At 37.1% G+C, this 13,520-nt stretch overlaps 1 protein-coding gene across 1 annotated transcript in view; it reads left to right on the plus strand.

The window, feature by feature from the left end:
- Window positions 1–13,520, plus strand: part of LOC124144081 (hemicentin-1-like) — a 36,221-nt gene that overhangs the window by 16,592 nt on the left and 6,109 nt on the right. Inside the window, exons 12-32 of the mRNA XM_048390217.1 lie at window positions 296–574; window positions 784–1,056; window positions 1,589–1,867; window positions 2,077–2,349; window positions 2,881–3,159; window positions 3,371–3,643; window positions 4,176–4,454; window positions 4,664–4,936; window positions 5,468–5,746; window positions 5,956–6,228; window positions 6,760–7,038; window positions 7,248–7,520; window positions 8,053–8,331; window positions 8,541–8,813; window positions 9,346–9,624; window positions 9,834–10,106; window positions 10,638–10,916; window positions 11,128–11,400; window positions 11,933–12,211; window positions 12,422–12,694; window positions 13,228–13,506. Of these exons, the coding sequence (XP_048246174.1) occupies window positions 296–574; window positions 784–1,056; window positions 1,589–1,867; window positions 2,077–2,349; window positions 2,881–3,159; window positions 3,371–3,643; window positions 4,176–4,454; window positions 4,664–4,936; window positions 5,468–5,746; window positions 5,956–6,228; window positions 6,760–7,038; window positions 7,248–7,520; window positions 8,053–8,331; window positions 8,541–8,813; window positions 9,346–9,624; window positions 9,834–10,106; window positions 10,638–10,916; window positions 11,128–11,400; window positions 11,933–12,211; window positions 12,422–12,694; window positions 13,228–13,506 (5,799 nt within the window). The remainder of the gene's footprint in view (window positions 1–295; window positions 575–783; window positions 1,057–1,588; window positions 1,868–2,076; window positions 2,350–2,880; window positions 3,160–3,370; window positions 3,644–4,175; window positions 4,455–4,663; window positions 4,937–5,467; window positions 5,747–5,955; window positions 6,229–6,759; window positions 7,039–7,247; window positions 7,521–8,052; window positions 8,332–8,540; window positions 8,814–9,345; window positions 9,625–9,833; window positions 10,107–10,637; window positions 10,917–11,127; window positions 11,401–11,932; window positions 12,212–12,421; window positions 12,695–13,227; window positions 13,507–13,520) is intronic.

The following is a 13,520-nucleotide window of genomic DNA, read 5'->3' on the forward strand; positions in this document are numbered from 1 at the left end:
TAATCACCTAAAGAGACATTGATTTCAGTTGGAGAAAACCCTGAGAGGACAGCCTTTTCGCTAGAAATACTGTTTTACTATGTAGATTATTTATTATTTCAAAACAGATGGATATAAAACATTAAAAGTTGTGTTTGATGCCGTTAATGGAAGAGTTGATGTTGGAATGGTTATACTTTCTTAGCGCTTACATTGCAGTATGCACTAATTCTTCAATAAAGAATTGCAATAAGTTGAACTTCGTGATGCATTGATCACTTGGTGATATTGTCAAATTTTCCATTCGTTACAACAGATCCGCCTAAAGTACACTGCCCTGAAGAGTACACCATGCTGCAAAATATCTCCGCTAACATCAACTGTTCTGCCGATGCTTTTCCTGCACCAAATGCCATCAACTGGATAGAGAAAGCATCAAACATGACTGTCATGACTGCTGACAACGTTTCAACTGCTACTCTTACTATATCAGATCATGGAATGTATGTATGTAGTGCAAGCAACAAGATGGTAGATTCCAATGGTGTGATTCGTACTGGAACAGGATCCTGCAGGGTCAAAGTCGTTGAAATGTGTAAGTTCCAATTTGATGCCTTCAAATGACAATTTAGTTCGCAATGATAAAGGTAATGGTTTGATTTTCAATACACATTCACTTCAAACATATGTTATGTGTCTAAATGAGAAAAGGATAGTATGGGAGAGTCTTGATTCAACTATCCTTTATATCTTATACAGCTACAATGGTGAAGATTACTTTTCTCTTTTCTTATACTTATTTAGATCCACCACCTCCTTTAAAGTCAGCAAAAGTGGACGTATTTGAAGGTGTCAGTGTCAACTTGTCACGCCTGATCTCGTCTAACCCTTCACCACATCTCTACAGTTGGAAGAGGAGTACAGAGTCAGATTTTAATACAGGGACGCCAGTGCTAGCCGATATACAGAGAACAGATGCTGGAACTTACATCATCAAAGCTACGAACATCATGAACCTCTCACAGGGTGGTCCTCAGAAAGGGCATGGTGTGCTGATGCTCACCGTTAATGTTCTGTGTATGTTTAATGTTTTTACACATTTATTGTAGTGTCATAGTGTTTTATTCACAATGTTTATCGTAACAGGAAAAAAACTTTTATCATGTTGCACACATTTGTTTCACATTCGACAAAGTTGACACAAGATAGTCGTTGGTAGTGAACATAATGACCACAAGATATATATACATGACCTATTTAAAGGAAACATGTTGTTGTTTCCTTTCTAAAGCGTTTACAGGATTGGAACATCGTTAATCACCTAAAGAGACATTGATTTCAGTTGGAGAAAACCCTGAGAGGACAGCCTTTTCGCTAGAAATACTGTTTTACTATGTAGATTATTTATTATTTCAAAACAGATGGATATAAAACATTAAAAGTTGTGTTTGATGCCGTTAATGGAAGAGTTGATGTTGGAATGGTTATACTTTCTTAGCGCTTACATTGCAGTATGCACTAATTCTTCAATAAAGAATTGCAATAAGTTGAACTTCGTGATGCATTGATCACTTGGTGATATTGTCAAATTTTCCATTCGTTACAACAGATCCGCCTAAAGTACACTGCCCTGAAGAGTACACCATGCTGCAAAATATCTCCGCTAACATCAACTGTTCTGCCGATGCTTTTCCTGCACCAAATGCCATCAACTGGATAGAGAAAGCATCAAACATGACTGTCATGACTGCTGACAACGTTTCAACTGCTACTCTTACTATATCAGATCATGGAATGTATGTATGTAGTGCAAGCAACAAGATGGTAGATTCCAATGGTGTGATTCGTACTGGAACAGGATCCTGCAGGGTCAAAGTCGTTGAAATGTGTAAGTTCCAATTTGATGCCTTCAAATGACAATTTAGTTCGCAATGATAAAGGTAATGGTTTGATTTTCAATACACATTCACTTCAAACATATGTTATGTGTCTAAATGAGAAAAGGATAGTATGGGAGAGTCTTGATTCAACTATCCTTTATATCTTATACAGCTACAATGGTGAAGATTACTTTTCTCTTTTCTTATACTTATTTAGATCCACCACCTCTTTTAATGTCAGCAAAAGTGGACGTATTTGAAGGTGTCAGTGTCAACTTGTCACGCCTGATCTCGTCTAACCCTTCACCACATCTCTACAGTTGGAAGAGGAGTACAGAGTCAGATTTTAATACAGGGACGCCAGTGCTAGACGATATACAGAGAACAGATGCTGGAACTTACATCATCAAAGCTACGAACATCATGAACCTCTCACAGGGAGGTCCTCAGAAAGGGCATGGTGTGCTGATGCTCACCGTTAATGTTCTGTGTATGTTTAATGTTTTTACACATTTATTGTAGTGTCATAGTGTTTTATTCACAATGTTTATCGTAACAGGAAAAAAACTTTTATCATGTTGCACACATTTGTTTCACATTCGACAAAGTTCACACAAGGTAGTCGTTGGTAGTGAACATAATGACCACACTATACATATACATGACCTATTTAAAGGAAACATGTTGTTGTTTCCTTTCTAAAGCGTTTACAGGATTGGAACATCGTTAATCACCTAAAGAGACATTGATTTCAGTTAGAGAAAACCCTGAGAGTACAGCCTTTTCCCTAGAAATACTGTTTTACTATGTAGATTATTTATAATTTCAAAACAGATTGATATAAAACATTATAAGTTATGTTTGACGTCGTTAATGGAAGAGTTGATGTTGGAATGGTTATACTTTCTAAGCGCTTTCATTGCAGTATGCACTAATTCTTCAATAAAGAATTGCAATAAGTTGAACTTCATGATGCATTGATCACTTGGTGATATTGTCAAATTGTCCAATGTTACAACAGATGCGCCTAAAGTACACTGCTCTGAAGAGTACACCATGCTGCAAAATATCTCCTCTAACATCAACTGTTCTGCCGATGCTTTTCCTGCACCAAATGCCATCAACTGGATAGAGAAAGCATCAAACATGACTGTCATGACTGCCGACAACGTTTCAACTGCTACTCTCACTATATCAGATCATGGAATGTATGTATGTAGTGCAAGCAACAAGATGGTAGATTCCAATGGTGTGATTCGTACTGGAACAGGATCCTGCAGGGTCAAAGTCGTTGTAATGTGTAAGTTCCAATTTGATGCCTTCAAATGACAATTTAGTTCGCAATGTTAAAGGTAATGGTTTGATATTCAATACACATTCACTTCAAATATATGTTATGTGTCTAAATGAAAAAAGATTAGTATAGGATGAGTCTTGATTCATCTATCCTTCATATCTTATACAGCTTCAATGGTGAAGTTTACTTTCCTCTTTTTTTTATACTTATTAAGATCCACCACCTCCTTTAATGTCAGCAAAAGTGGACGTATTTGAAGGTGTCAGTGTCAACTTGTCACGCCTGATCTCGTCTTACCCTTCACCACATCTCTACAGTTGGAAGAGGAGTACAGAGTCAGATTTTAATACAGGGACGCCAGTGCTAGCCGATATACAGAGAACAGATGCTGGAACTTACATCATCAAAGCTACGAACATCATGAACCTCTCACAGGGTGGTCCTCAGAAAGGGCATGGTGTGCTGATGCTCACCGTTAATGTTCTGTGTATGTTTAATGTTTTTACACATTTATTGTAGTGTCATAGTGTTTTATTCACAATGTTTATCGTAACAGGAAAAAAAACTCTTATCATGTTGCACACATTTGTTTCACATTCGACAAAGTTGACACAAGATAGTCGTTGATAGCGAACATAATGACCACAAGATATATATACATGACCTATTTAAAGGAAACATGTTGTTGTTTCCTTTCTAAAGCGTTTACAGGATTGGAACATTGTTAATCACCTAAAGAGACATTGATTTCAGTTGGAGAAAACCCTGAGAGGACAGCCTTTTTCCTAGAAATACTGTTTTACTATGTAGATTATTTATTATTTCAAAACAGATTGATATAAAACATTAAAAGTTGTGTTTGACGCCGTTAATGGAAGAGTTGATGTTGGAATGTTTATACTTTCTAAGCGCTTACATTGCAGTATGAACTAATTCTTCAATAAAGAATTGCAATAAGTTGAACTTCATGATGCATTGATCACTTGGTGATATTGTCAAATTGTCCAATGTTACAACAGATGCGCCTAAAGTACACTGCCCTGAAGAGTACACCATGCTGCAAAATATCTCCGCTAACATCAACTGTTCTGCCGATGCTTTTCCTGCACCAAATGCCATCAACTGGATAGAGAAAGCATCAAACATGACTGTCATGACTGCTGACAACGTTTCAACTGCTACTCTTACTATATCAGATCATGGAATGTATGTATGTAGTGCAAGCAACAAGATGGTAGATTCCAATGGTGTGATTCGTACTGGAACAGGATCCTGCAGGGTCAAAGTCGTTGTAATGTGTAAGTTCCAATTTGATGCCTTCAAATGACAATTTAGTTCGCAATGATAAAGGTAATGGTTTGATTTTCAATACACATTCACTTCAAACATATGTTATGTGTCAAAATGAGAAAAGGATAGTATGGGAGAGTCTTGATTCAACTATCCTTTATATCTTATACAGCTACAATGGTGAAGATTACTTTTCTCTTTTCTTATACTTATTTAGATCCACCACCTCTTTTAATGTCAGCAAAAGTGGACGTATTTGAAGGTGTCAGTGTCAACTTGTCACGCCTGATCTCGTCTAACCCTTCACCACATCTCTACAGTTGGAAGAGGAGTACAGAGTCAGATTTTAATACAGGGACGCCAGTGCTAGCCGATATACAGAGAACAGATGCTGGAACTTACATCATCAAAGCTACGAACATCATGAACCTCTCACAGGGAGGTCCTCAGAAAGGGCATGGTGTGCTGATGCTCACCGTTAATGTTCTGTGTATGTTTAATGTTTTTACACATTTATTGTAGAGTCATAGTGTTTTATTCACAATGTTTATCGTAACAGGAAAAAAACTTTTATCATGTTGCACACATTTGTTTCACATTCGACAAAGTTGACACAAGATAGTCGTTGGTAGTGAACATAATGACCACAAGATATATATACATGACCTATTTAAAGGAAACATGTTGTTGTTTCCTTTCTAAAGCGTTTACAGGATTGGAACATCGTTAATCACCTAAAGAGACATTGATTTCAGTTGGAGAAAACCCTGAGAGGACAGCCTTTTCGCTAGAAATACTGTTTTACTATGTAGATTATTTATTATTTCAAAACAGATGGATATAAAACATTAAAAGTTGTGTTTGATGCCGTTAATGGAAGAGTTGATGTTGGAATGGTTATACTTTCTTAGCGCTTACATTGCAGTATGCACTAATTCTTCAATAAAGAATTGCAATAAGTTGAACTTCATGATGCATTGATCACTTGGTGATATTGTCAAATTGTCCAATGTTACAACAGATGCGCCTAAAGTACACTGCCCTGAAGAGTACACCATGCTGCAAAATATCTCCTCTAACATCAACTGTTCTGCCGATGCTTTTCCTGCACCAAATGCCATCAACTGGATAGAGAAAGCATCAAACATGACTGTCATGACTGCCGACAACGTTTCAACTGCTACTCTTACTATATCAGATCATGGAATGCATGTATGTAGTGCAAGCAACAAGATGGTAGATTCCAATGGTGTGATTCGTACTGGAACAGGATCCTGCAGGGTCAAAGTCGTTGTAATGTGTAAGTTCCAATTTGATGCCTTCAAATGACAATTTAGTTCGCAATGATAAAGGTAATGGTTTGATTTTCAATACACATTCACTTCAAACATATGTTATGTGTCAAAATGAGAAAAGGATAGTATGGGAGAGTCTTGATTCAACTATCCTTTATATCTTATACAGCTACAATGGTGAAGATTACTTTTCTCTTTTCTTATACTTATTTAGATCCACCACCTCTTTTAATGTCAGCAAAAGTGGACGTATTTGAAGGTGTCAGTGTCAACTTGTCACGCCTGATCTCGTCTAACCCTTCACCACATCTCTACAGTTGGAAGAGGAGTACAGAGTCAGATTTTAATACAGGGACGCCAGTGCTAGCCGATATACAGAGAACAGATGCTGGAACTTACATCATCAAAGCTACGAACATCATGAACCTCTCACAGGGAGGTCCTCAGAAAGGGCATGGTGTGCTGATGCTCACCGTTAATGTTCTGTGTATGTTTAATGTTTTTACACATTTATTGTAGAGTCATAGTGTTTTATTCACAATGTTTATCGTAACAGGAAAAAAACTTTTATCATGTTGCACACATTTGTTTCACATTCGACAAAGTTGACACAAGATAGTCGTTGGTAGTGAACATAATGACCACAAGATATATATACATGACCTATTTAAAGGAAACATGTTGTTGTTTCCTTTCTAAAGCGTTTACAGGATTGGAACATCGTTAATCACCTAAAGAGACATTGATTTCAGTTGGAGAAAACCCTGAGAGGACAGCCTTTTCGCTAGAAATACTGTTTTACTATGTAGATTATTTATTATTTCAAAACAGATGGATATAAAACATTAAAAGTTGTGTTTGATGCCGTTAATGGAAGAGTTGATGTTGGAATGGTTATACTTTCTTAGCGCTTACATTGCAGTATGCACTAATTCTTCAATAAAGAATTGCAATAAGTTGAACTTCATGATGCATTGATCACTTGGTGATATTGTCAAATTGTCCAATGTTACAACAGATGCGCCTAAAGTACACTGCCCTGAAGAGTACACCATGCTGCAAAATATCTCCTCTAACATCAACTGTTCTGCCGATGCTTTTCCTGCACCAAATGCCATCAACTGGATAGAGAAAGCATCAAACATGACTGTCATGACTGCCGACAACGTTTCAACTGCTACTCTTACTATATCAGATCATGGAATGTATGTATGTAGTGCAAGCAACAAGATGGTAGATTCCAATGGTGTGATTCGTACTGGAACAGGATCCTGCAGGGTCAAAGTCGTTGTAATGTGTAAGTTCCAATTTGATGCCTTCAAATGACAATTTAGTTCGCAATGATAAAGGTAATGGTTTGATTTTCAATACACATTCACTTCAAACATATGTTATGTGTCTAAATGAGAAAAGGATAGTATGGGAGAGTCTTGATTCAACTATCCTTTATATCTTATACAGCTACAATGGTGAAGATTACTTTTCTCTTTTCTTATACTTATTTAGATCCACCACCTCTTTTAATGTCAGCAAAAGTGGACGTATTTGAAGGTGTCAGTGTCAACTTGTCACGCCTGATCTCGTCTAACCCTTCACCACATCTCTACAGTTGGAAGAGGAGTACAGAGTCAGATTTTAATACAGGGACGCCAGTGCTAGACGATATACAGAGAACAGATGCTGGAACTTACATCATCAAAGCTACGAACATCATGAACCTCTCACAGGGTGGTCCTCAGAAAGGGCATGGTGTGCTGATGCTCACCGTTAATGTTCTGTGTATGTTAATTGTTTTTACACATTTATTGTAGAGTCATAGTGTTTTATTCACAATGTTTATCGTAACAGGAAAAAAACTTTTATCATGTTGAACACATTTGTTTCACATTCGACAAAGTTGACACAAGATAGTCGTTGGTAGTGAACATAATGACCACAAGATATATATACATGACCTATTTAAAGGAAACATGTTGTTGTTTCCTTTCTAAAGCGTTTACAGGATTGGAACATCGTTAATCACCTAAAGAGACATTGATTTCAGTTGGAGAAAACCCTGAGAGGACAGCCTTTTCGCTAGAAATACTGTTTTACTATGTAGATTATTTATTATTTCAAAACAGATGGATATAAAACATTAAAAGTTGTGTTTGATGCCGTTAATGGAAGAGTTGATGTTGGAATGGTTATACTTTCTTAGCGCTTACATTGCAGTATGCACTAATTCTTCAATAAAGAATTGCAATAAGTTGAACTTCGTGATGCATTGATCACTTGGTGATATTGTCAAATTTTCCATTCGTTACAACAGATCCGCCTAAAGTACACTGCCCTGAAGAGTACACCATGCTGCAAAATATCTCCGCTAACATCAACTGTTCTGCCGATGCTTTTCCTGCACCAAATGCCATCAACTGGATAGAGAAAGCATCAAACATGACTGTCATGACTGCTGACAACGTTTCAACTGCTACTCTTACTATATCAGATCATGGAATGTATGTATGTAGTGCAAGCAACAAGATGGTAGATTCCAATGGTGTGATTCGTACTGGAACAGGATCCTGCAGGGTCAAAGTCGTTGAAATGTGTAAGTTCCAATTTGATGCCTTCAAATGACAATTTAGTTCGCAATGATAAAGGTAATGGTTTGATTTTCAATACACATTCACTTCAAACATATGTTATGTGTCTAAATGAGAAAAGGATAGTATGGGAGAGTCTTGATTCAACTATCCTTTATATCTTATACAGCTACAATGGTGAAGATTACTTTTCTCTTTTCTTATACTTATTTAGATCCACCACCTCCTTTAAAGTCAGCAAAAGTGGACGTATTTGAAGGTGTCAGTGTCAACTTGTCACGCCTGATCTCGTCTAACCCTTCACCACATCTCTACAGTTGGAAGAGGAGTACAGAGTCAGATTTTAATACAGGGACGCCAGTGCTAGCCGATATACAGAGAACAGATGCTGGAACTTACATCATCAAAGCTACGAACATCATGAACCTCTCACAGGGTGGTCCTCAGAAAGGGCATGGTGTGCTGATGCTCACCGTTAATGTTCTGTGTATGTTTAATGTTTTTAAACATTTATTGTAGTGTCATAGTGTTTTATTCACAATGTTTATCGTAACAGGAAAAAAACTTTTATCATGTTGCACACATTTGTTTCACATTCGACAAAGTTGACACAAGATAGTCGTTGGTAGTGAACATAATGACCACAAGATATATATACATGACCTATTTAAAGGAAACATGTTGTTGTTTCCTTTCTAAAGCGTTTACAGGATTGGAACATCGTTAATCACCTAAAGAGACATTGATTTCAGTTGGAGAAAACCCTGAGAGGACAGCCTTTTCGCTAGAAATACTGTTTTACTATGTAGATTATTTATTATTTCAAAACAGATGGATATAAAACATTAAAAGTTGTGTTTGATGCCGTTAATGGAAGAGTTGATGTTGGAATGGTTATACTTTCTTAGCGCTTACATTGCAGTATGCACTAATTCTTCAATAAAGAATTGCAATAAGTTGAACTTCGTGATGCATTGATCACTTGGTGATATTGTCAAATTTTCCATTCGTTACAACAGATCCGCCTAAAGTACACTGCCCTGAAGAGTACACCATGCTGCAAAATATCTCCGCTAACATCAACTGTTCTGCCGATGCTTTTCCTGCACCAAATGCCATCAACTGGATAGAGAAAGCATCAAACATGACTGTCATGACTGCTGACAACGTTTCAACTGCTACTCTTACTATATCAGATCATGGAATGTATGTATGTAGTGCAAGCAACAAGATGGTAGATTCCAATGGTGTGATTCGTACTGGAACAGGATCCTGCAGGGTCAAAGTCGTTGAAATGTGTAAGTTCCAATTTGATGCCTTCAAATGACAATTTAGTTCGCAATGATAAAGGTAATGGTTTGATTTTCAATACACATTCACTTCAAACATATGTTATGTGTCTAAATGAGAAAAGGATAGTATGGGAGAGTCTTGATTCAACTATCCTTTATATCTTATACAGCTACAATGGTGAAGATTACTTTTCTCTTTTCTTATACTTATTTAGATCCACCACCTCTTTTAATGTCAGCAAAAGTGGACGTATTTGAAGGTGTCAGTGTCAACTTGTCACGCCTGATCTCGTCTAACCCTTCACCACATCTCTACAGTTGGAAGAGGAGTACAGAGTCAGATTTTAATACAGGGACGCCAGTGCTAGACGATATACAGAGAACAGATGCTGGAACTTACATCATCAAAGCTACGAACATCATGAACCTCTCACAGGGAGGTCCTCAGAAAGGGCATGGTGTGCTGATGCTCACCGTTAATGTTCTGTGTATGTTTAATGTTTTTACACATTTATTGTAGTGTCATAGTGTTTTATTCACAATGTTTATCGTAACAGGAAAAAAACTTTTATCATGTTGCACACATTTGTTTCACATTCGACAAAGTTCACACAAGGTAGTCGTTGGTAGTGAACATAATGACCACACTATACATATACATGACCTATTTAAAGGAAACATGTTGTTGTTTCCTTTCTAAAGCGTTTACAGGATTGGAACATCGTTAATCACCTAAAGAGACATTGATTTCAGTTAGAGAAAACCCTGAGAGTACAGCCTTTTCCCTAGAAATACTGTTTTACTATGTAGATTATTTATAATTTCAAAACAGATTGATATAAAACATTATAAGTTATGTTTGACGCCGTTAATGGAAGAGTTGATGTTGGAATGGTTATACTTTCTAAGCGCTTTCATTGCAGTATGCACTAATTCTTCAATAAAGAATTGCAATAAGTTGAACTTCATGATGCATTGATCACTTGGTGATATTGTAAAATTGTCCAATGTTACAACAGATGCGCCTAAAGTACACTGCTATGAAGAGTACACCATGCTGCAAAATATCTCCTCTAACATCAACTGTTCTGCCGATGCTTTTCCTGCACCAAATGCCATCAACTGGATAGAGAAAGCATCAAACATGACTGTCATGACTGCCGACAACGTTTCAACTGCTACTCTCACTATATCAGATCATGGAATGTATGTATGTAGTGCAAGCAACAAGATGGTAGATTCCAACGGTGTGATTCGTACTGGAACAGGATCCTGCAGGGTCAAAGTCGTTGTAATGTGTAAGTTCCAATTTGATGCCTTCAAATGACAATTTAGTTCGCAATGTTAAAGGTAATGGTTTGATATTCAATACACATTCACTTCAAATATATGTTATGTGTCTAAATGAAAAAAGATTAGTATAGGATGAGTCTTGATTCATCTATCCTTCATATCTTATACAGCTTCAATGGTGAAGTTTACTTTCCTCTTTTTTTTATACTTATTAAGATCCACCACCTCCTTTAATGTCAGCAAAAGTGGACGTATTTGAAGGTGTCAGTGTCAACTTGTCACGCCTGATCTCGTCTTACCCTTCACCACATCTCTACAGTTGGAAGAGGAGTACAGAGTCAGATTTTAATACAGGGACGCCAGTGCTAGCCGATATACAGAGAACAGATGCTGGAACTTACATCATCAAAGCTACGAACATCATGAACCTCTCACAGGGTGGTCCTCAGAAAGGGCATGGTGTGCTGATGCTCACCGTTAATGTTCTGTGTATGTTTAATGTTTTTACACATTTATTGTAGTGTCATAGTGTTTTATTCACAATGTTTATCGTAACAGGAAAAAAAACTCTTATCATGTTGCACACATTTGTTTCACAGTCGACAAAGTTGACACAAGATAGTCGTTGATAGCGAACATAATGACCACAAGATATATATACATGACCTATTTAAAGGAAACATGTTGTTGTTTCCTTTCTAAAGCGTTTACAGGATTGGAACATTGTTAATCACCTAAAGAGACATTTATTTCAGTTGGAGAAAACCCTGAGAGGACAGCCTTTTTCCTAGAAATACTGTTTTACTATGTAGATTATTTATTATTTCAAAACAGATTGATATAAAACATTAAAAGTTGTGTTTGACGCCGTTAATGGAAGAGTTGATGTTGGAATGGTTATACTTTCTAAGCGCTTACATTGCAGTATGAACTAATTCTTCAATAAAGAATTGCAATAAGTTGAACTTCATGATGCATTGATCACTTGGTGATATTGTCAAATTGTCCAATGTTACAACAGATGCGCCTAAAGTACACTGCCCTGAAGAGTACACCATGCTGCAAAATATCTCCGCTAACATCAACTGTTCTGCCGATGCTTTTCCTGCACCAAATGCCATCAACTGGATAGAGAAAGCATCAAACATGACTGTCATGACTGCTGACAACGTTTCAACTGCTACTCTTACTATATCAGATCATGGAATGTATGTATGTAGTGCAAGCAACAAGATGGTAGATTCCAATGGTGTGATTCGTACTGGAACAGGATCCTGCAGGGTCAAAGTCGTTGTAATGTGTAAGTTCCAATTTGATGCCTTCAAATGACAATTTAGTTCGCAATGATAAAGGTAATGGTTTGATTTTCAATACACATTCACTTCAAACATATGTTATGTGTCTAAATGAGAAAAGGATAGTATGGGATGAGTCTTGATTCATCTATCCTTTATATCTTATACAGCTACAATGGTGAAGATTACTTTTCTCTTTTCTTATACTTATTTAGATCCACCACCTCTTTTAATGTCAGCAAAAGTGGACGTATTTGAAGGTGTCAGTGTCAACTTGTCACGCCTGATCTCGTCTAACCCTTCACCACATCTCTACAGTTGGAAGAGGAGTACAGAGTCAGATTTTAATACAGGGACGCCAGTGCTAGCCGATATACAGAGAACAGATGCTGGAACTTACATCATCAAAGCTACGAACATCATGAACCTCTCACAGGGTGGTCCTCAGAAAGGGCATGGTGTGCTGATGCTCACCGTTAATGTTCTGTGTATGTTTAATGTTTTTACACATTTATTGTAGTGTCATAGTGTTTTATTCACAATGTTTATCGTAACAGGAAATAAAACTCTTATCATGTTGCACACATTTGTTTCACATTCGACAATGTTGGCACAAGATAGTCGTTGGTAGCGAACATAATGACCACACTATACATATACATGACCTATGTAAAGGAAACATGCTGTTGTTTTCTTTCTAAAGCGTTTACAGGATTGGAACATCGTTAATCACCTAAAGAGACATTGATTTCAGTTGGAGAAAACCCTGAGAGTACAGCCTTTTTCCTAGAAATACTGTTTTACTATGTAGATTATTTATTATTTCAAAACAGATTGATATAAAACATTATAAGTTATGTTTGACGTCGTTAATGGAAGAGTTGATGTTGGAATGGTTATACTTTCTAAGCGCTTACATTGCAGTATGCACTAATTCTTCAATAAAGAATTGCAATAAGTTGAACTTCGTGATGCATTGATCACTTGGTGATATTGTAAATTTTTCCATTCGTTACAACAGATGCGCCTAAAGTACACTGCCCTGAAGAGTACACCACGCTGCAAAATATCTCCTCTAACATCAACTGTTCTGCTGAAGCTTTTCCTGCACCAAATGCCATCAACTGGATAGAGAAAGCATCAAACATGACTGTCATGACTGCCGACAACGTTTCAACTGCTACTCTTACTATATCAGATCATGGAATGTATGTATGTAGTGCAAGCAACAAGATGGTAGATTCCAATGGTGTGATTCGCACTGGAACAGGATCCTGCAGGGTCAAAGTCGTTGTAATGTGTAAGTTCCAATTT

Source organism: Haliotis rufescens, unplaced genomic scaffold (genome assembly GCF_023055435.1).
Source record: "Haliotis rufescens isolate VD_foot unplaced genomic scaffold, xgHalRufe1.0.p SCAF_87, whole genome shotgun sequence".
NCBI classification, from domain to species: Eukaryota; Metazoa; Mollusca; class Gastropoda; order Lepetellida; family Haliotidae; genus Haliotis; species Haliotis rufescens.